Source organism: Protopterus annectens, chromosome 2.part0, assembly GCF_019279795.1.
Source record: "Protopterus annectens isolate FY-2018-M chromosome 2.part0, PAN1.0, whole genome shotgun sequence".
Taxonomy (NCBI): Eukaryota; Metazoa; Chordata; order Ceratodontiformes; family Protopteridae; genus Protopterus; species Protopterus annectens.
Window position 1 is genome coordinate 1,588,161,989 of NC_056728.1, and position 22,534 is coordinate 1,588,184,522.

At 41.6% G+C, this 22,534-nt stretch overlaps 1 protein-coding gene across 1 annotated transcript in view; it reads right to left on the reverse strand.

Moving 5' to 3' along the window:
• LOC122792856 (ATPase family protein 2 homolog) overlaps positions 1-22,534 on the reverse strand; it is a 1,253,755-nt gene that overhangs the window by 857,157 nt on the left and 374,064 nt on the right. Inside the window, exon 9 of the mRNA XM_044060416.1 lies at positions 21,911-22,166. Coding sequence (XP_043916351.1) covers positions 21,911-22,166 — 256 coding nt within the window. The remainder of the gene's footprint in view (positions 1-21,910; positions 22,167-22,534) is intronic.

The following is a 22,534-nucleotide window of genomic DNA, read 5'->3' on the forward strand; positions in this document are numbered from 1 at the left end:
AACTCTGCAGGATAATGTGAGATTCTTATAAACCTCTATACTATTTATGCTCTGGTGCTGACTTGTGCAAAATCTGACTACTTCTACTTCATGTTTTATTCCCTCTGGTCTTAAAATATGTATACAACTCCACATTAATAGATGATTGGCTATGTTAATATCTTTCAAGCCTTTACTTATGCAACAGTTCTGTGCAAAATATCTGGTGTTCCTGCAATACCAACCATTAGTTTAAGAAACCTGTGCCTTCCTAACAGTATACTAAATGTACACCAGTTTGGGGCTATCTTCATGTAGCTTCTTCTGTCACAATCCATGGTCTGCTTCTAATACTGAAAACAGCTAGCATCTGACACTGTTAAACCCACTTATTTAACTGTAAATCAAATGTACATCAATGCCTTTATCTTGCTTTTTAACAGTAACCATAGTACTCATCCATTCCTCATTTAATGGTATAAGATGATCTGATAAACTGAAGAAATCTGAAACTGAAATGAAGGAAAGACTGGCTGAACATGAAGCTTCAAAAGAAGTAACACTTAAAAAAAATATTAAAAGAATTACAATACAGAGCTTGCACAGATAACCTGAGATTATTTTTTGCTATATCAACAAAACTGGAAGGAGTGGACTGTTATTAATTTTATAATAGAAATAAGCAACATTTCTGATTTTCCACAACAAGGTTTGTTAACTGAGAGGGGCACATTGTGTGTATAGTCCAAATCTGGCCATCAGAAAGATCTGTACTAATAAAGATGTAACCATGACAGTAATAAAAGCTGCTCTTGACAAAACGGTGGCAAAGGGGAAGAGTATTAAAAAATGGGAACATTAAAGTGTCTCTGGAAAGTGATTATTCACTGTACAGAAGGCAAAAGAAAAGCAAGTTTATTCCAACACGCAGGGGCTTTCAAGAGACAGGGAGAGGTATGAGATTCAAAATATATATCCTGCTGTCTTCAGAACATGGTTCCTGGAGGATTAAAGATGTTTTTTGTAAGCAGAACAAACTATGGAGGAAATAAAAATGTTTAGTCAACAAAGAGTGGGCCAGCAAGCTAAAGAGGACTCTTTCTCAACCTTTTGTCACTAAGTCAAGAAGCAGACTTTGCCAGTGAAATGTTTTCCATTGCTCCAAAGGAAAATTCTTGAGTAACCGAAAGACTCAAAAAGCAAACCAGAAGAATCAGGAGTAGTTCGTATTCAAAGAAGAGATTGGTGTTGGTTTGGAGATCGAGACAATCAAGCAGAAAACCAGCAATAAAAGTGAATTTAGTGAATACGTGACAGAATGTAGAATATCAATCGCATTAGATGTAGATTACACATGTTTACTACGGTTCTGAAAGATATGGATGAAAAAGACTGCAAGTTTATTAACCATGTTAGAAGGAAAGCTGTAAAACAAAACCCAATTTATACCATTAATGATGTAGAAATCACCAAATATACTAACGGTAAATAAAATAAATTTTGTATAAAATCTTCCTAAAGTAAACTACATTTCATTTTGTTAAGAGTAATAAAACAGTTCTGTACAATATGCATTTAGGAGGATTTTAAATGCAAAGAGGAGGGGGAGGTTTTATCCCTAACTACTGCTAATGCTATTAAGGTAAGAAAATATTCTTAGTTGTAATATATCCAGTCTTTACACTGTAATAAGACAGGAAATGTTACAAAGAAGCAAGTTAAGATAATGCTGTGATCTTCGGCTGCTATAGAGATGTAAATGTGTATTTATAATGCATCACCTCATTCTCTTTAAATCGCACTCAAAGATCTAACTACTCACTCAAGGTAGTCCCACCTTAGACTCCTTACCTAACTGGCTACTTTTAAAAATATCCTTTAGCAATATCAGCACTCTGCATCTAACAGTTACATACCTCCCACCTCCTGTATCTACCTTAAAGCCCTCTAACTGACAACAACAATCTCATCTTACTAGGGGGGACTTCATTTTGGATGAGACTGGCCAAATTCAGACTGATTTCCTAGAACTTAAGGACTTCAACCTCACCAAACCAGTATCTCAACCCACTTGGTCAAACTTAAGTATTTCTTCACCATTCCCCTATTTTGCAAATAACTGCTCTGCTTTAGAAGTGGGATAGTCAGTTAAGCAATCCTTTGATTCTTGGAGGGTGGCATGAATGCCATACATGGCAAAGTAGGATGCAATGATCCCCTTTGGCAAGATTTGTTAGAACCAATATATATTATTTGCAGCATCACACTCCTACTGAAATGCTTAAGTGCTGGTGGTATGCAGGTAGTCAATGCTTACTTTGTGGCATGATAGTGCAGACTATTTTCATTTACTACGACATGTTGCATGGTCAGGCCTATGTGGTCACATGTTATTACTTTTATTGAGGGAGTGCTGTGCACCCCTGTCCTTTCATCCTCTGTTGGGATATTTTTATTATTGTTTAAATGCTGTGAACATAATAAAGGTGTTTATAATATACTATATATTTGTAAATACTCCCTTCTGGATCTGGTAAGTACAAATAAACCATCTGTAACACACACACAGACACACACACCTACTGTGGCCACTGTCCCATTAGTTTTGAGATTCAACACCAAAATAAAAAATCTGAGCCAAATTACTATCATTCCTTAGCAAGTGTCTAGCTAATATTATACTCAAATCCATCCTCTCATTCCTTGACTGCTCACCAATACTGCAAATCAACTGACACTAACTTCTCAGCAAAACTGCTGACTTCACTTCTTACTCACCTATAAGACCCTTCCCTCCTAGTAATCCACAGACTTAAAGTCGAAGACAAACACCTGGCCAACATATGAGTTTAAATCTCTACTTAATCTGTGAGATGAGGCTTGGAATTCTTGAAAAGCCAAACACCCACCACCAGACAGCACTTCACCCAGCTTTGTAACCTAGCCAAACATGCAATTTGCCGACATAAAACTCACTTAATGAAATTAAATCAAACCTCTACAATAAACTCACCAGAAAGCTTTTAGGAAGATGTCAACCATCGAACACGTCACAATAATCCACCCAACGAAAATAAGAATATGTAATCCTCTCAACTTCTTTTACTGATTTTCTTTCCCACTTTGGCAGCCTCCCTAACCCCTCCAAAGCATTCTCTTACCCCTCCCTCCATTCATCCCTCTTTCCTTCTTTCAGACAAACAGCTTTAAAGATATTCTTCCCCTTCTGGAACAAATAAAACATGCTAATCCATCTGGTATTAACAGTCTTGAACCTTACTTATTATTTAACATTTGTTTACCAGGAAAGTCTGACTTGGAACAAAGCCAATTTTCAGCAGCGGCCCAGGGAAAAACACTCCAGACACATGTCTTTATAATGTGGGAGGAAACCGGAGCACCCGAAGGAAACCCACAAGAACTCAGAGAGGACATGCAGACTGCACACAGAAGGCACCTCAGCCAAGAATCAGACCGGAGAACCTCTTGCTGTGAGGCGACAACACTACCGCTGCAACACTGCGCCATCCCAACCTTGATTCATACACCACTGTAGGAACTACACTGCATCTCCACTCAAACATACTTACAATGTATGCATTCGCTCCTGAGATTAATTTCTTAGCTTCCATGTCTAGAACACATAATAATATGGTTATGATCAGAAAACAGATCATAAACTTCCACATTATGCCCTAATATCTAGAAATCTGCTGCTGTTACAACTTTGTCCTAAAAACCTACATCCGAGCAATCTCTCTGACTATTGTCCTATTTCCACGCTTCCAGTCATAGTCATTTATTTATTTAAAGTTACACTCTTGAAAAAAATCTTTACAAATAACTCTCTTAATACATCAGCATACCACTTTATTTCCCAAACTCAGCATTAATTCTGGTCTGGATGTAACAGTTCCAGCTATTACAGCTATTCTGGGACCACACCCCATAGATTTTCTTTCCAAGTTTTACTGATCTGCGATACAAAAAGATATATCGGGGCAAACAACATCACTGAAAAACAGTCATTTTTGCAGAAATAAAATAAGTTTTATTACATAAGCAAAACAGTGTTGAAATGACAGTTCTGTAACTTTTCCTTATAGTACTGTATGAATCTTTGCCTGCGCTGATTAACAGTATGATTCCTGTTCACATGAAACCACCATTCAATAAATTTAAGAATTCTGACTTACTACTGGATAAAGCTATTTGCCTGACAAATTAATATGTCTCCACTGAAGAGCATGAATTTTCCCAGCTCTATGGTTTAAAGGTATTAAGAACTCAATGCACCCCAGACCCAGCTGTGATGTAGGTGCTAAGATTAGCCAGTGGGTGAGAGGTTAGAGTTGCAAGCAGAAAATCTCTGATGGCTACCTGAATGATGGCCTCTGTGATCAGCTCTCACCCCACAGGGAACACTCCCATCCCGTGAGGAATGAATGGGCCAATTAACTGCAAGGACTGATGGCCTGCTGACAGCAGGGAACCAAACAAGAAAGAGTACCAGTTTAGGTTTATTCTCATTCACACTGTTTCAGGTAACAGATTTAACCTCCCTAGTGAGGTCATTAAAACCATAAATGATGACAAGCACATCTCAAAGATAACACTGTAACAATCAAATCATCTCAGTATATATAAAAATCTGACTTTAATAGATCTGGCTATTAAATTAATTGGACTATTATATAGAATTAGCTTTAATAGCTATTCCACTGATAAACAGACTTGGATACAGCAAGCAGCTTCCTTCACTCCGTTCTTCTGTAAAAATCTCTGAGATGAGTTAGTGTCATGTACCAAGATACATAAGTTTCAAAAAAAAGAGAGATTTCTGTAAATTAATAACAGTGAATAGGAAACCAAGTATCCTAGGATGTCAAATGTCAAATAATGAGTAACCTGAACGGACTGTTTGAGTATTCACTGCTACAAAAGCAGGATTCCCTGACCTTATAACTTTATTCTGTATGGTATTTATAATCATTTGTAACATCAGAATATTGGAAGTATAGCTATTTCCCAGCTAGGAAGCCAAATTGTTGGTTAAATATTACAGAACGTATTTGCTTCTGTATATAAGAATTTACCAAATTAGTTTTATAGCTTCCTTTAAAGTATTTAAAATAGTGAAGTAAAGGGGCTGTTATTAGAAATCAAAACTACACCTTTTAGGCTGATAGATTTAGAATTTTGAATACAGAATGAAGTAGCTCGTCATTCTGTTTTGTCAGTATGGACCAATAGAAAGGTAACAGTTAAGGTGAAAGGGAAATCAAACTCATTAACAGAGTATAACATCATTATCTTTACCAAGAGGCCGCTATAAAAATCAGACTGGCCTTGTCCTGTGTTACAGTACAATAATATCTTCCAAAGTAAAGTAAAGAAATGAAAAAAGAAGGAAAGTATATGTTAAGTTCCAAATAAATGAAAAAGGAAAAAGCATACGTCTTCCAAAAACGCCTTAAGGCATAAGAGAAACAAAACGTTTAGATGTGATTGTCGTTATGTGGGATGAACAATTACACATCTGGGAAATGCTACATTACTACAGCTCCCCTTTTTGAGTCAAGATGTCTTTCCTGCGCAAAGGCATTTGCTGGATGGATTCAGAACATGAGTATGCAACAGCCGAAGATTAAACTACAACACATACTCACAAAACTGAACTGTCTTTTTGCAAAGCTGGAAGGATCTGGTTCCCCATTGCTTGCATATGGCATTACAATAGTGCTGCCTAGGTAGTTTAAAAGTGTTCTAAAAAGCTACCAGGTTTCCAAGAGTGTCTTCATCTCCATCAGGAAGATGTGAATCAACTGAGCTTTGGATGGTAGAAGTAAAGTGATTTGTATGAATAAAATGCTTAATAACTGGAATGACTTATTTGTTTAAGTTCAATGCCGTTTTCATGGATCAGCAAATTTCCTAGTTATTTAACTGTCATAAGCCTACTGTTCCTATGAAGAGTCAATTATGCTGAAGATTTAATAAGTGTCTATTTGCATTTACAGCTGAGGAGACAGCAGTGTTGAAAACACCAAGAAGGCCACTGCACCTGTCTGTACACAGATGTACATGGACTTTAACAAGAAGCTTATATCTCAGACATTCTTCTGGGATTCACTCGACATACTTTCATGAAAGAAACCTCTTTGATCCAGGTCAATCATTATTTGCACAATACCTTGGCTCAGTGGCAACGTCTGATCCCTGTAAGTCAAAGACTTTCCTTACTATTGGTCTCATTCCCCAACATCAAATAGCACATAATATTAACTGTCACTGACTTTTTAAGACCAAATAATTAATTTGTGAAATCATATCAACTCCATGACTTTTCAGTGCAGATATGATTTATCAGAAGACACAACTTAAAACAAAGGGCATTTTTAATGCTATTAGGGAAAATATACCCACAAAAACCACTGATTGATAAACTAGTTTAGGTATACTAGTGATATTTAACATTGGGGGTGTGACCTGTGCTGTGATTAAGGACGGCGCAGTGGTAGCATTGTCACCTCACAGCAAAAGGTTTTCTGGTTTGATTCTTGGCTGGGTATCATTCTGTATAGAGTCTGCATGTCCTCCCTGCGTTCGTGTGGGTTTTCCCTTGGTGCTCTAGCTTCCTCCCACATTACAAAAACATGCATCTGGAGCATTTCTCCCCAGGCCTCCACTGAAAATTGGCTTTGTTCCAAGTCGGACTTTCCCGGTTAACAAAATTTAAATAAATAAATTAGCACTTATGCTTTCAGTAGACTACACTGGTAATACACAGCATACAGGAAATGCAGCTAATAAATGGCCGCCAGATATACAAAGCCCTTATTCAGCTAATCATTCAGTAGCTTTGATAATTACTGTAAAATGGATTTCATCTTGGTGAGATTGACTGTGTGCAGAGTGTCCGACACATACACATACAAAAATGCAGTGACATGCTACCTTATAAAGTCATAGAAAATGCTAATTCTAGAATGCTGCTCAGTCTTTGTTTCCAAGGAGTAAATGAAGATTTATGAATTACAGTATGAAGAATTATTACTAGCTTCCTCTATCTTCATTAAATGAACTGCAGCATCACACAGTGTTAACTCTACTCAAATTCAAGTCTGTCATTTCTTTAATATTCCTTACATCACTTTCTGCTTCAGTCTAATAATTACATTCCTTCCCATTAGTCACAACTGCTAATTAGAAAAATTCAACCCAAAAATGAAAACACAAGACACCTGGATACAGGAAATTATGCGAACATAAACATAAAGCACATATATTTTCTAGTAAAGATTAACGGGGTCAGTGGCCAGAATTCAAGAAGGCTGCCGTGAGGTATACACCCAGCAGTAATCTTTTGGAACTCAGAAACAGCCCTACCACAGGGCTTTAGTCTTCCCAGATGTGCTAAATGTTAATAAGGCACTCTGGGGAAGAGGCATATGCTAATTAGACATGTGCTCTCCCCCAGAACCGCCTGTAGTAAGGCATTTACACACCCAAGCTTAACACAGCCTCTCACACCTGCTGGTGTTACTGAACACAGCCAAAACCTCATGTTCACCTACTGAAGAAGAGATAAGAGCAGAAGAATTTAGCGGACAGGTAGTGTTGGGGAATGGGGTGTTGCTGTGTGGCTACATTATGTGAAATGTGTCTGTGCGTTTGTGTCTGCCTGCCTGGGAGGTCATGGAAATGGGGGAGGTTAGTGAAGGGTTAAGTTAGGTAGAGGTATGTGCATGTGTATATGGATGAGTGTGTGACTGCGATCAGATGTGTTGGAGTTGTGTGTGTGTGTGTGTGTGTGTGTGTGTGTGTGTGTGTGTGGAGGGGTGTAATACCTGCACATTTCTCAAGACTAAAGAGAAAATCCTGCAACATTGTTAAGGGAATGAACCCTAGAGGCATCAGGGAAACTTTTATGTTGTGCCTGAAAGGCACTTAGAAAATTAAATGAAAGATTATGAGGGTCGATGGGGAACACTAGACACCAGAGATACTCTATACAGTCTGCCCTAAAGACACTAAAAAATTATTCAAACCCTTGCATTCGGGTGATGCAAGTGGTAACATCAACCACCACAGGAGGAGTTAGGGACATGAACAGAAAAGCCCTGATGGCTGCCCAAATGACAACTTATGTAATCTGTCCTCACTTCAAATGGAGCTAATGGGCCAGGAATGGCTCTTACCATGAGAAGAATGGGGACCCCCCCAAAAAAATGCTGATGCTCTTTCTGGATCTCTCCAAAGCTTTTGATACCACGGGCCACACTAAGCTTACATAAGTCATGGTCAGCTTCAGTCCTACTTCCAAGTAACAAGACGTGGTTTTCTAACTATTTACATTACAGAAAACAAGTGGTTACATGGAATACTGCCATCTTAACTCCTCCTCCTCCTAGTGGATGTCAGTTCTTCAGGGCTCTGTTGGGCCAAGTGCTATTTACAGAGTATGCAAACAACATGATTGTCCAAGGTATGGACTGAAAGCTCATTCAGTATACAAGTGACTCCTTCACTGTCCCAGCAGAAAAACACTACACTGTTAATTCTAGACTGTAAGCCAGTTTCTACTCCTCCTAGCTATGGTGCTATATGTGAATGCCAACAACCTCTATGGGTGGTTTCACTTCAGTATCTTGAAATACTGAAACACCGAAGCTCTAATGGTTGAGACCAGAACCCCAAAGTGTCAGTATTTCGAAATACTGAAGCGGCATTAAAAAAAATTAAAACAAAGAAAAAAAGAAGTTATGTACTTACCATAACATTCCATGGGAGTTGTTCATCTCGCCTTTATTCTTACACATGGGTATGGAGCCGCTGCTTTACTAGCTAAAGCTCTCAGAATAGCTAGAGGCCAGGCCCCTATCCCATGATGCTCTCTGTCCTACCCCGGATCTAGTTTGCTGAACTCAGCATGAGCAAGAATAACTCACTAAATACTCCAGCCGGAGTAAGAAATCCAAGAACAAGACTACCAGACCCCAAGTCTGCCTGTTCTTTGAGACCCTGGAGGGGGAAGGTGGGTGGGAATGTAAGAATAAAGGCGAGATGAACAACTCACATGGAACGTTATGGTAAGTACATAACTTCTTTATGTGAAGTTGTTCAATCTCGCCATTTATTCTTACACATGGGTAGCGTCCCAAGCACCCTAATCCTGGGTGGCTCATGGGAGTATATTCCTGAGGACAGTGGAACCAAAGGAAGCCCTGTCCACTTTGTAATGAGTGATAAAGGTATGAGGCTTAGACCAAGTGGCAGCTGCACATATACTGTCCAAAGGTAAATGAGCCGTATAAGCTGAGGACGTGGAGACAGCTCTAGTTGAATGGGCCTTCACACCATGCTCTAATGTTTGGTTCGCTGAAGAGTAGATAAGTTTGATGCAGTCAGTTAACCACTTAGAAAGGGTAATTTTAGAAACTGGTAATCCTTTCTTGGCATCAGCAAAAAATACAAAAAGTTGATCAGATCTTCTAAATTCCTTTGTCCTGTCCAAAAAGAATCTCAATTGTCTGTAGACGTCAGGTTTATGCAACATGTATTCCAACTGATTAGAATGATTACTGAAAAAGGTTGGAAGTTCAACAGTTTGGTTCAGACTGGTCTCAGAACACACTTTTGGCAAGAATGAAGGCTTAGTCCTCAGTGATACCCTGTCTGGATGAAACACCAAATATGGTGGTTGGACAGAAAGGGCTTGAAGACCCTATGTGCTGAGATAATGGCCACCAAGAAAATAGTCTTCCAGGAAAGGAACTTCAACTGACAGGATGATGCGGGTTCAAAGGGGGGAAGAATAATATGTGACAGCACAACATTTAGGTTCCAGGGAGTAAAGGGCTATCTAAAAGGGGGCCTAAGATGACTGGTGCCCTTAAGGAAGGCCCTACATAATCTGTTAGACATTAAGTTAGAACCCTCATCTCCTAAGAGAAAATAGTGGCAGCTGCAGCACCTTCATGAAAAAGTTTAGAGAGGAATTCCAGGATACTAGTATTTGGGGCAACATAGGAATCAATGTTATTCTGAGATGCCCAAAAAGCAAATCGCTTCCATTTACTAGCATACAACTTTCTTGTAGAGACCTTATGCAAAGATAAAAGAATGTGCTGTACCTCCGAAGATAAATCGTGTGACCTGGCTAGGTAGGGAATTGGAGCAGCCAAGCTGTCAGTCTGAGGGAACAAAGGGAAGGATAAAGGGCCCCTGACAAATGTGTCAGTAGGTCTGGAACTGGGTCCAGAATCTAAGGTTCCTCCAGTTGATAGAGTCAGAGGAAGGGAAACCAAATCTGATGAGGCCAAAGAGGGCCTATTAAAATTACAGTCCTTCCAAGAGTTTTGGCTTTCTGCAAGAACTTCGGAATCAGGGGTATAGGTGGAAAGGCATACAGGCGTCCCGGGGGCCAATCGTGTGCAAGCGAGTCCCTTGGGCTGTCTCTCAATGGGGGATTCAGGGCAAAGTAGCTTCTGCATTTGGCATTCATAGGAGATGCAAACAGGTCGCAGCAAGGCTGGTCACATCTGTGGAAAATCTTCTCCACAACTTTGTTTTTGAGAGACCACTTGTGTGGTAGCAGAATGACTCTGCTCAATTTGTCCACTATCATGTTGGATTTCTCAGGGATGTGCATTGCTATCAGAAAGCGCCCAGTGGACACAGCCCACTGCCAAATTCTCAAGGTCTCTCGATACAGGGAATAAGACTTGGTTCCCCCTTGCTTGTTGATGTACCAGACTACCGACATGTTGTCCATCTGTATCGCAATTGTCCCTAGAGGCAGAGAGTCATGGAAGTGCTGCAATGCCAAAAGCACCGCTCTCAGCTCCATAACACTGATGTGCAACTGTGACTCTGTCTCTGACCAGGTGCCTTGGGCTGCTCCTCCATGAAAAAGCCCCCCCCCCCTATCAGACAAACGTCCGTGGTCACCGTGGGTGGTCTCCGTGGCTGATGGCAGGGGGAGAACAAATGGTCGACCCACTGTCAGTTGTTGGCTGGTCAACCACCAGCGAAGATCCTTCTTGCAAGAGTCCGTAATCATGATTAAGAATGACATGGGAAGTTGTTGGTATGACCACTGGGCGAATAGTAACCATTGAAGAATCTTCATGTGCATTTGTTCCAGAGGAACTGCTATGAGTGTAACTGCCATTTCCGAGACCTGGTTTCGGAGAGTAGCTATTCTGTCCAGTGGCAATCTTATTGTGGTGGTGGTAGTGTCTAGTTCTGCTCCGATAAAGGAGATACGCTGCAATGGCAGCAACACAGACTTTTCGAAACTGATAGTGATGCCTGAGAGCAGAGATTGACTGTGATCCCTGGACAGAATTAGTTGATGCCAGGAGGTGGCGGTAAGGAGCCAGCCGTTCAAATAAGAAAACACTCGAAATCCATGACGCCTCAAGTGAGCCGTAACCACTGCCATGCATTTGGTAAACACTCTGCAGGTTGTTGCGAGTCCAAAGGGCAGTGCACGTAATTGGTAGTGACAGGCTCCCAGCCAGTAACACAGATGATCTCTGGCTGGCCTGGCCATTTTGATGTGATAGTACGCATCCTTGAGATCTATAGAGCACATCGAATCACCCACTCTGAGGAATGGGAAAACAGCCTGATGCGTGACCATCCGGAACTTCTCTTTCTTTACAAATGTGTTGAGTCTGCTGAGATCCAAGATGGACCTCCAGTCCCCTGTCTTCTTTGGAACTAAAACGAATCTGGAGTAAGTTCTGGATCCTATCTGGTCTGCTGAGACTGGCTGGATGACTCTTTTCCTGCAGCCTCTGGATTTCTATGGCTGCTTGATCCCTGAGACTGGGTGGAACATCTGGGATTTTTTTGCCAACAGGTGAATTTTTTAGAAATGGGATGATATATCCTCTGGTAACGATGCTTTGTACCCAAAAATCTGTTGCAATTCCTAGCCAGGCATCTGGATACAAAGCCAAGTAACCCCCGACTGCCTCCAGAGCAGGACAGTCGGGCCTACTCTTAGGAGCACTGATAGGGCTTACCAAGAAACTGATCCATGTTGCCCTGTTTCTGCGGACCCCCTCTGCCGCCAGGGCAGCATCTTCCATTATTGCCTCCTCCTCTGCCCCTGGAGGGGAGTTCACTATGTGTGTTATGAAAAGCTCCTTGGGAGTTTCAGAACCACATTTTTCCACCTGTCTGCCCTTTGGGGTATGGTCTGGTAGGGGTGGAAAAACGGACTCCTACGGCAGAGTCTTTCCCTCCTACTCACACCTAGTGAGAGTCTCCTTGACTTTGGGCCCAAACAGAAAAGAGCCATCAAATGGGGTGTTGACAAAGGAAGACCTGAAGGCTTTCTCAAAGGAGCATAAGCGCATCCAGGACTGTCTCCGAACAGCTATCACTGAACCCGCTGCCCGACTCGAACCATCGTCTGCATAGAAAATGAGCCGCATTGACGAGTTCACAATGGAGTTAAGGGTACTAAGTTGTGCTGTCACCTTATCAGAGACAGCTCCATCTGTATGACCCAGCAGAGTATCTCCAAGCTCTTTCAGGAGATCTCTTTGAAGACAGGTGAAATGAGTCAAATAGTTAAGCGATCGCATGGCAAATGACGCAGAACTAAAAATGTGTTTCCCGTATCTGTCCATCATCCTAGAATCCCTATTAGGAGGATGGACAGTGGAAGAGGTTTCAGACATCTCTTTCTTGGTGGCTGCCACCACCACCACCATGGCATCAACGGAGACTCCCTTAGTGAGGAACATCTTGTCTTGGGGGGAGGTGATAAATTTGCTGGGTCTCCGAGGGACCGGTTCCATGGAATCAGGAGACTCCCACACCCTTCGAGCGACCAATTCCATCAACTCATTGAAGGGTGGAGTCACCCAGGAGGTGGAAGGTTGAGACCCAAAGGCCTTCAGGAGAACCGACTCAGTAGGGTTAACGGACTGCCAGTCACCCCTCTGCTTTAGGATTTCCAGGATATCCGCAAAGGAGATATCCTCCGAGGGGGACCCTTCCAATTCCTCTAAGTCAGTGCCTGATGTCAAAGATTCCTGAGGGGAATCTAAATGCCTCCTCTTGCATAATCTCTTCCTGGGAACCTCATTAGTGGGAGCTTCTGGTGAGGTCTCAGTAGAGCAAGGGTCACCCATTGGGGTTACCTGAAGCTCCGGGTCTTGACGCTTCAGAGGGACCTGCAATGTAGAGGCAGAACACGGCACTTTAGGGGAGGAAGAAGAAGGACCTGATGATGTGCGTGTCCTAGACGACATAACCCTCCTCATGGCATCGAAGGAACCGCTGCTCTGACCCGAGGAAGCCAACGGTTCCAAAGAAGACGGCAACTTCCCCGGCACAGAGACAGTGGGCTCCGAACCAGAGGACAGAGCCGAGCTCATCCGCGCTGAAGCCCCGAGAGGAAGGGTTGGAACTGACACATCGGTTTGACCCCCCCACTCTCGGAACCGACAAGAGAGTGTTGGCTCTGAGAGTCTTCCAATAGAACCAAAGAATTCAGGGTTAATGGATCTGAAGGCGGTGGAACAGGCCTCGGCTCCAAAGGCTCCACAAACATCAGATCCTCCTCCTCCGGCTCCGAAGGCCCTGCTCGGCTCGGAGGAGGAGTAGTCACAGCCAGTGGGACGGTCTCAGGCTTTGAACCCTGTTGGGTCGAAGCCGACAGCAATTTAGCCAGTGTCGGGTTCTCCAAAAGCCTCTGCACCACCCAGTCCACATCGGAAAGGGTCCTCGACAAATGGGTCGAAGGAACCGAAAACGTCACCGACTGAAGGATGGGTGACTTCAGAGTTTTGGAGACTGGTTCCAAGACCAGGGACCGGCTCCAAAACACCTGTTTGGTGAACGGCTCCAAAGACTGCGGAGCCGGCTACTGCACCTTCACAGAAGAACTCGGAGCTGATGACCTGGGCTCCGAGGACACCTTTGAAGACGTTGACTACTTCGAGGACTTGGAAGTCTGGTCAGCCTTATCCAAGGTGTCTTGAAAATCTGGCTTCAACAAGCCTCTACCAACTTCCTTCTCCTCTCTAATAAAACCCTGCTGCTGAAGGAGTGGCAGATAGAGCAATCCTCCTGGAGGTGAACAGGCCCCAAACAATAAACACAATTAACATGCGAGTCTGTAATGGACATTTTCTGCCCGCATTTTGGACACTTCTTGAAGCCAGATTTTTGCTTCTCCCTATGATCAGCCATAATAGCAAGCACAGAAATATGGAAGCACACTAGAGAAGTTGTCAGGTCCCTGAACAACCTTCAAATTATTCTGCACGGAAACTGTAGCACTAACCTGAAAAAAAAAAACGGTTACTGCACTAACAACCACACAGAAATATCAACAGTCCTACAAAAACAAACAGTCCTGAGTTGTCAGATCCCTGTACAACTAAGGATAAAATGTATGTTTAGACTAGCAAACACCTATCTAACTAACACACTAATTATAAGTATACATAGATATATATTTAAAGGATAGGGATAACCAAACAATGGCAAAGGCCTAAGAACAACCACTCTGTAACAAACACAAGAATCTTAAATTTAAAGAGTTCTAAAGGCTAATCTGCCTAACAGCTATAAAAACTAGAAATTACAACACTCTACTGTAATTCACTCAAGAAAATTAGTCTAAAGTTTGTCAAAAAACTTAATAAGAAAGTACTACTGGCCCAAGCTCTCCGACAACCTAGCAATCAGTTGCAGTGGCAAACTAGATCTGGGGTAGGACAGAGAGCATCATGGGATAAGGGCCTGGCCTCGAGCTACTCTGAGATCTTTAACTAGTAAAGCAGTCGACTTGTGTAAGAATAAATGGCGAGATTGAACAACTTCACATCTACTATTTCTGTAGGGGGGCAAGCCCCCCTGCACCCCCTCACTTAGGACAGAGAGCATCATGGGATAAGGGCCTGGCCTCGAGCTACTCTGAGATCTTTAACTAGTAAAGCAGTCGACTTGTGTAAGAATAAATGGCGAGATTGAACAACTTCACATCTACTGTTTCTGCAGGGGGGCAAGCCTCCTGCACCCCCTCACTTAAATCTACCATCCCCATGATTGCACAATAGTGGGGACACGGCAAATCTCCTATTCTGCGCTTCCGCATATGGTGCGGAATGGGAGATTTCCCTTTCTTCCACTGTAGCGCAATCGCAGAGTTGGTATATTTAAGTAGGGAGGGGGTGTGGGGTGCAGGGGGGCTTGCCCCCTGCATAAATGTTTGTAGTGTTTATTTTTTTTTTTTTATGGAGCACTTCAGTATTTCGAAATACTGGAACTTTGGAGTTATGGTGTCGGCAATTACAGCTTCGGTGTTTCAGTATTTTGAGATACTGAAGTGAAACCCTATGGGCACATCACCAATAAGCAGCTCATGTTATACCAACATGTGGATAATGTAGTACCCAGCAGTAATCAAAAACTTTGGAGATTAATAGAGTTAAAACATTTCTTTCACAACTAAATCATTCTTGCTCCCCTCTGTCTTATGCATGGCACATGTTAATACAGGGTCCTCTCCCATCCTTTCAGCAGAAACATCAACACACCTACAACAGTCCAGCATGATTTACTCCTGGTCCACAAAACAGGTTCCATCACTGCTTACCCACTGTGTAGCTTATATTTGTTATAACTAAATCATCAGTTGTCCTTGACAAAATTAAAATTTGCACATAAATTCTTATCCTATTCAGACTGCCACTTTTTATTCAAAGAAAGGGGCAGGGTTGGCAAATTGGTTAAGATATTAACCCCTCAAACACAAGGTACAGGGTTTGATTCTGATCTCTTGGTGATTGGCTAGACTTCCAATAGTCTGCAGACTGATAACCTAGTATTTACCTATGAACCTTTGAGTAATGAATGAAAAACTGCTCTATAAAAACTTAGACCATATGTTGGTAGACTACCCAAGTGTCTTCCAGACCAAAAACAAATTTAGTGATCCATGTTACCCAATCCTTGAAGGAAGTTTTGAAATGCATTTCCTCATAATCTCTTAACATCCCTGAACAGAAAAAGTCTTCAAACTGACTTAAAAACATCTACAAATATTAAGGAATTACAAATGTGTTATTACATAACCTTATCTCCTCATCACAAGGCTAGTTATTGTCCATATTCTCAAACATGTTTATATAAAGACAGCACTCTGAGTTCTCAACTCTGGATTAATTTAACTCTCAGACTCAAAAAAGTGTATCCATTATGATATTTATTATAACATTGGAGACCTACTAAGGTATACACTGATGCCCTATATAAACATCTACAATGAAAAGAAACAGCAGTGCCGGACAGGATTAAAGCAAGATCCTCAAGAAAAAACAAACCATTAATAAAGCACCGTCCTCAGCCTAAGCAAGCAAATAAGACAACTCGTACAATCTTCAAAGAGCAACTAAAGAGAAACATTTGGCAACTATAGCCAAGGATAACCATAAGGATTTCTTCAGCTACATCCACAACCTAAAATGTAGGATTCAGATGTTTGCTTAACTATCGTGGATGGTATCACACACACTGACCCTGCGGAAATTGCAAACCTGCTAGCAGACAGGTTTGGTGTAAATTTCACCCCCCCCCCCCCAAGAATACCGCAAACAATGTCTTCATCATCTCCTCCTCCTTCTCCCTGCATCTCCAAAGAGTAAGTCCATCAATGCTCTCTCTAAAGCTAAGAACACAGCTTCCATAGGACCAGATGGCATTCCAGGCTGTATTCTTAATGTTCTAAAACAAGAGCTAGCTACTCCATTAGGCACTGTATTAAACCACAGCTTGAGTACTGGCTTTGTCCCCAGTGAATGGAAAACGGTGACTGTTATCCCCCTCCACAAGAGTGGCTCGGCAACAGACCTGGGTAACTATAGTTTAACTAGCCTCATCTGTAAGTCAATGGAAGAAATCATCATGGACCTCATAAACAAGGATACAGGTGACCTCCAAACCCTGGATTCATCCCAGTTTGGTTTTGTCAAGGGCAGGTCATGCCTGCTAAACCTGGTGGACTTCTTCAAGAACGTGACCAGAGCCACAGACAAGGGCAAAGCCATGCATGCAGCCTATCTTGAATTGGCCAAGGCCTTAGACACTATCCCACATTTCGGCCTCATTGACAAACTAGCCCAGCTGAATGTCAATCCCTATGTTGTCAGGTGGGTTGCAAACTGGTTCATAGATTGACAACACTTAGTCAAAGTGGGAGACTTTACCTCTACCAGCAGACCTGTCACTAGTGGGGGACTCACAGGGGTCAGTGTTGGGTCCCCTCTTGTTTGGCATAGATTTCTCACAAGTCCAGGCCAAAGCGGAGGTGCTGTGTTTAACCAAGTTTGCAGATGACTGCAAATTAGGTGCCATCATTGAATCCCCTATCAATTTCAGCATACTTCAAAAGGGGCTTACACAGACAAATGGCTGGTGCCAAAACCATGGTATTAAACTAAATGTTAAAAATGCATTATTACTCTTTTCAGTAAAAACAATGCCCCTGCTGATTATAAAATAAACAATAATAGCCTAAGTACCAATTCAGTAGTGAGAGACCTGGCAACACAAGTTGACTGTAACCTCAACTTCGATCACTATGAGTCCACTGTGGTGAGGAAGGCATTCTATCTCACTCACCAGATTAGGAAAGGCATCACTTCAAGAGCAAAAGAGGGTATAACTCCTCTGTACTAGTCCCTCATCAGGCCTATTATTGAATACAATGCTCCCTTTGGTATGAACCGTACAAGACACCTGCAGCAGCTTGACAGACCTCAGATTTCTAACTAAGAAAATTCAGGGTCTTCAGCACATGTCTTAAGCGGACACACAGACGTTGCAGTCACTGTACTCAGCAGCCTATACACTACTTACAGGCAACTTGTGTCTGGCTTACAGGGCTATCTCTGACCCAAATCTAATGAAAATGCTGCACATCCATAAGTCAAATGGGACTAGAGTCACCCATTCCAGGGACCTCAGTTTAGCCTGTGACATAAATGGGACCTGCTGGAGAGACAGATACATCTCTCAGAGGTTGCCACTCCTCTGGAATAGGCTTCCAATCCATGTCAAGCAGAGCACTTCCATGACCCTGTTTAAGTGCAACCTGGATGACTGGATGGGAAATCATAAATTTCTGCCAGGGATTGCTCATGCTAGTCTCCTGGACATGGGTAATCCTTGCTAGAAATATCTTGGGCATACACAATACCTCTCATCTAGTATTATATTGGGATTTAAAGGCTAGGCTTGTACAGACCCTCGGGTCACTAGCCTAGTAACATCCTATGAGCCTGTTTAACATTGTAACAATCACTATATAGAATAAATACCCCTCATCACAGGTGCCAATTAGGAAATGAGAACGTTTACCTGAAAAGGCTCCATTGGATACACTTGGGATATTCCTGCCGTTCTTTTCTTAGAAAATATCTTTCTTTTCTGCTGAGATGATTTATGGGTTTTGTGGAAAAAGGGATCAGATTTGGAGGGGTAGTTCCTCTGGAACTTAGGAATGGAGGAAAAAAGCTGCTTAAATCCTTACATTATCTTTCCTCTAGTTTCATGAATAGTTCTGCAGAAAGGAATCAAACAAGTTATCCTTACTTAAAGGGGCACTGAGCAGTTTGGCTTTAACATCATCACATGCAGACTGTACTATAAGCCAGGCTAACCTTCCTAGGACTGATCCTTTAGCTCTAGAGGAAGCATCATCACTGTCAAATCCATGTTTGATGGAACGCCTTGTAACTTGTAAGGAAGAACTGAAGACATTCTATAAAGAATCTTTAGTGTTTGAGTTAGGCAAGTTTGATAATATCTATGTTGTCAAAAACAGAAAGCATGTATCTAGCTATGAGTCTGGCAATTAAATCCATTGAAAGAAAAAGTGGCAGAAGTGTAAACCTTTTTCCCATATTTGCCTATGGTCTGCTATCCCTGTCATTTATCAAGGCACTGTCAGAAGGAAGCAATTTGGAAGCTTTATCTGACACCACAGAAATAACTGTTAGAGGAAGGGTTTTTGTACAAGTACTTATGGGAATCAGGTACTTTATAGGACATCTCTGGCTTCTTAGGTACAGAAGGCTGGGATTCAGGAGCTACAGAAGTGCACAAAAGTTGTCCTCAAAAGCCTCCAAAACAGATGGGAGAGCAGAGAATTTCTATATGTATCAAGTCACATATTTTCTGTGGTTTAGAATTTTGTTTGCCAGCACAGTTAAAGTGCCCCATCATTTTATGGACAGTATTTTTAAAAGTAAACTCCACTGAGGTGAATTTGAAAACAGTGCCATCTGCTTCAGACTCATAGCCTGTAAGATAATGGATCAGAGAGGAGTAAACTAGGGATTCAGACTCAGATTTTTGAAGATAATTCTTCAGACAAGGATTCCTGTTTTCTTTTGAAGGGAGTAGAAACAGAGCTGAAGAGGTTGCCTGTCAATGGTTTTAAAAAAGTCCTTAGGAGAAGTTATACCACTTTTGCTGAGGATCCCTAGTAGGTAGGTGTAACAGGAGGGGAGATGCGTTTAGTTTTTTGTTTTCTTTTCTTTGTAGTGTCCAAGCAAATTACATGAGGAGGAGTAGACCCTAAGAAGGGTCCCTGGCACATGTTCTCAGATAAGAGTTTGAAGAATCCCCCCGGTTCCCTCAGACAGTCAGCCTTGGTTCTCCCTTCATGGCCAAATTAGCTGTCCAGTCAGTCAGAAAAGACATGTTAACATCCTGTACCTTGTCAGCCTCCTGAGAAGTCCCAAAAGTGTGAACAGGTGTGTTAGTCACACAGTGTGCAGGCTGATCAACTGCTTCAATGGATATGTCCGATTCTGACTGAATGACAGAAAAAGGCAAGTGTGCGTCTTCATTCAACTTTTTATTTTTCTTCTTAGGCGGATGGGGGACATTCAAGGCAGGCAAATCAGATGCCACCCTAACACGCTGCAAATCTTGTTGCAGTTTATTTTCAATGTAAAGCTTGAGGGGATACAAATGATTTTGAATAGTTCTAGACTGGCAAACCATGTATTTTTTGTAATTATGTTCACAGCCTAGGCAAAAAAAGACAAGGATGCAGAGAAAAGTCTTTCTTCACAGACTGGCAGCAAGAAAGTTTAGAGGATGATTGCACCCATACGTCCCTTAAGTACAGCAAAAGTGCTCTCATTCACAGGTCGTAGCGGAGGAAGTTGCCCAAGATTTTGTAGACTGCCCAGATGTACGGTACCCTTGGCAGGACACATCCCATAAGGAAACAAGAAATAATGCAATTGTGATCCAGTGATGAACATCATGCATTTTTTCTAAAACAAACCAATATAATTAACCCTTATCAAATAACCATCTTCATATGGTTGAAAAGAACACACCTGGAAGTCAGTGCAAAATTTGATGCTTGCATGGTGCAAGACATCTTGCATATCTGAATAGGTCAAGTTAATATGCAAGGTTAATATCTTTTTGATAAATTAAAATATAACGGTTTAACTAAAAAAAAAAAAAAACAAGAACTGAACTAAAAACAAACACAAAAACAGATCTAATCTGCATTTATTTACTTACTAATTATTTAATAACCATGTAATTAAAAGGGACAGTGGGCCCTTTTCATTCATGACTTCATGACTTTGGCCAAAACGTACAAATTATACAAACAGATGATACCATTAAAAAATTTACATCCAGCAAGCATAGACAAACTACAATGAATTTGCACTTGTATACTGACAACATCTGTGAAGCAACAAATTCTTAATAAAGTACATAAAGTATTACTCATAGCCCTACAAGAATGAACAGTAGACACTTTATAAATATTGGATGTTCTCGTGTCTCAAAAGAGAAATAAGCCTTCAACCACTAAATATTTCTTACACTCCTAACACAAAATGATCACTGTTCACTACTCTTATTAACGATGCTGAAAGCAGACAGATTTTATTCTAACCATGATTCCTATTGTAGTGGCATCTATAAGTCACTGAGTAACACCTCCTCACTTCAGCTTTTAATTTCGTTAGCTTCAGCCCATTTCCATCTGCTGCTAAAAATGTATTCCATCCTGATGGAACAGCCTTACTAATACTAACATTTTTGGTTCCCATTGCTTCCACAAGACTGTAATGCTGCATCTGTTCCTGCAGGTCCTTCATGTCCTGCTCCTTTTCAAACACACACACACACACACACACACACACACACACACACACACACACACACACACACACAGTGCTGAAATATTGGGTAATCCCATTCTCACTCATTGGTATGTAAACTAGAAATTAAAAGAATGATTTTCAATGACATTTAGGTCACTGCAGTGGTGTCACGCTCTACAGAATGCTACAATGTTATAAGATCAGAATAAGCAATGATGCAGCAGTCTTTCAGCGCTATGCTCTTCTTGTGTTGGATTGCAAAGATGTAAATACCAGCCCTCCACAGAGATCATGGACCATAATATCATATGTACACCTGACGAGATACTCAGTCCTTTTCAGACAAGGCAACTCCAATGACTCCCAGGTTCATTTTCAAACCCTAGTGACAGGTATTCTGCCTCTGCAACAAAGGGCACAATGTCTCCTATTTCTGTAAAACTTTAAGCATCAGCACTGGCTGAAAATGGAAGAAGGTGTCATGCATGTACCAATTCTGCACCTCACATTGGGCCACAGTCCATCAGAAAATAATGGCCGATGTTTCAGGAAAGAGAACAGGATGCTGATACGCAAAAGAATACAGTACAGCAGAGCAGAGGGAAACATAAACAATGGCAGTTTGGTTAGTTGCACCTGCTCGATAGCAGTTTTGGCACATTGTTGCAAACATCACAGAAAGAACAGACAGGGGAGATTAAATAGGGAAGACCTAACACGTGTTGCATTTCTTAGTGGACAATAACACTTACCTGCTTCTTTGCATAAAGCTGCCAAATCCGCCCCCACGTAGCCATGTGCTGAGTCAGCAAGTCCTATCATTTGTGTGTCAGTAAGCCCATGTGGTACATTCACAAGCAGCTTTCTAAGGATATCTAAGCGATCCATGGCATTGGGAACCCCGATCTCTATTTCCTTATCAAACCGTCCTGGCCTGCGCAGAGCAGAATCCAAGGCATGTGGACGGTTTGTAGCACCCAGTACTAAAAGCTGGCCTTCATTTTCCTCCTAGAGGTCACAAAAATTAAAAATGTAAATGGTGCATTTTCCAAGAAACCAAAGACATGCTGAACTTCAAATGTTATTTAACCTTTTGTTTTTAGCTCAAAGAGTATTCTGTTTAGTCACTACATTCAAACCTTCAATAAACACTGATTTGAAAATCTCTGGCACTGGGGTGCTGACAGGGTTACATCTCTGAAAGGGTACCAATGGCTTAGTGAATAACTATTTTCAAATCACTGACAACAGAAGGGTTCCTTAAAAAAACCTGTTCACATAAACACTGTTCTACTAATCAGTCAAAATACCCACTGCCCTAACAACTGCAAGTTAAATAATTAAAAAAGCACATACACAATGCACACTGTGGCTCC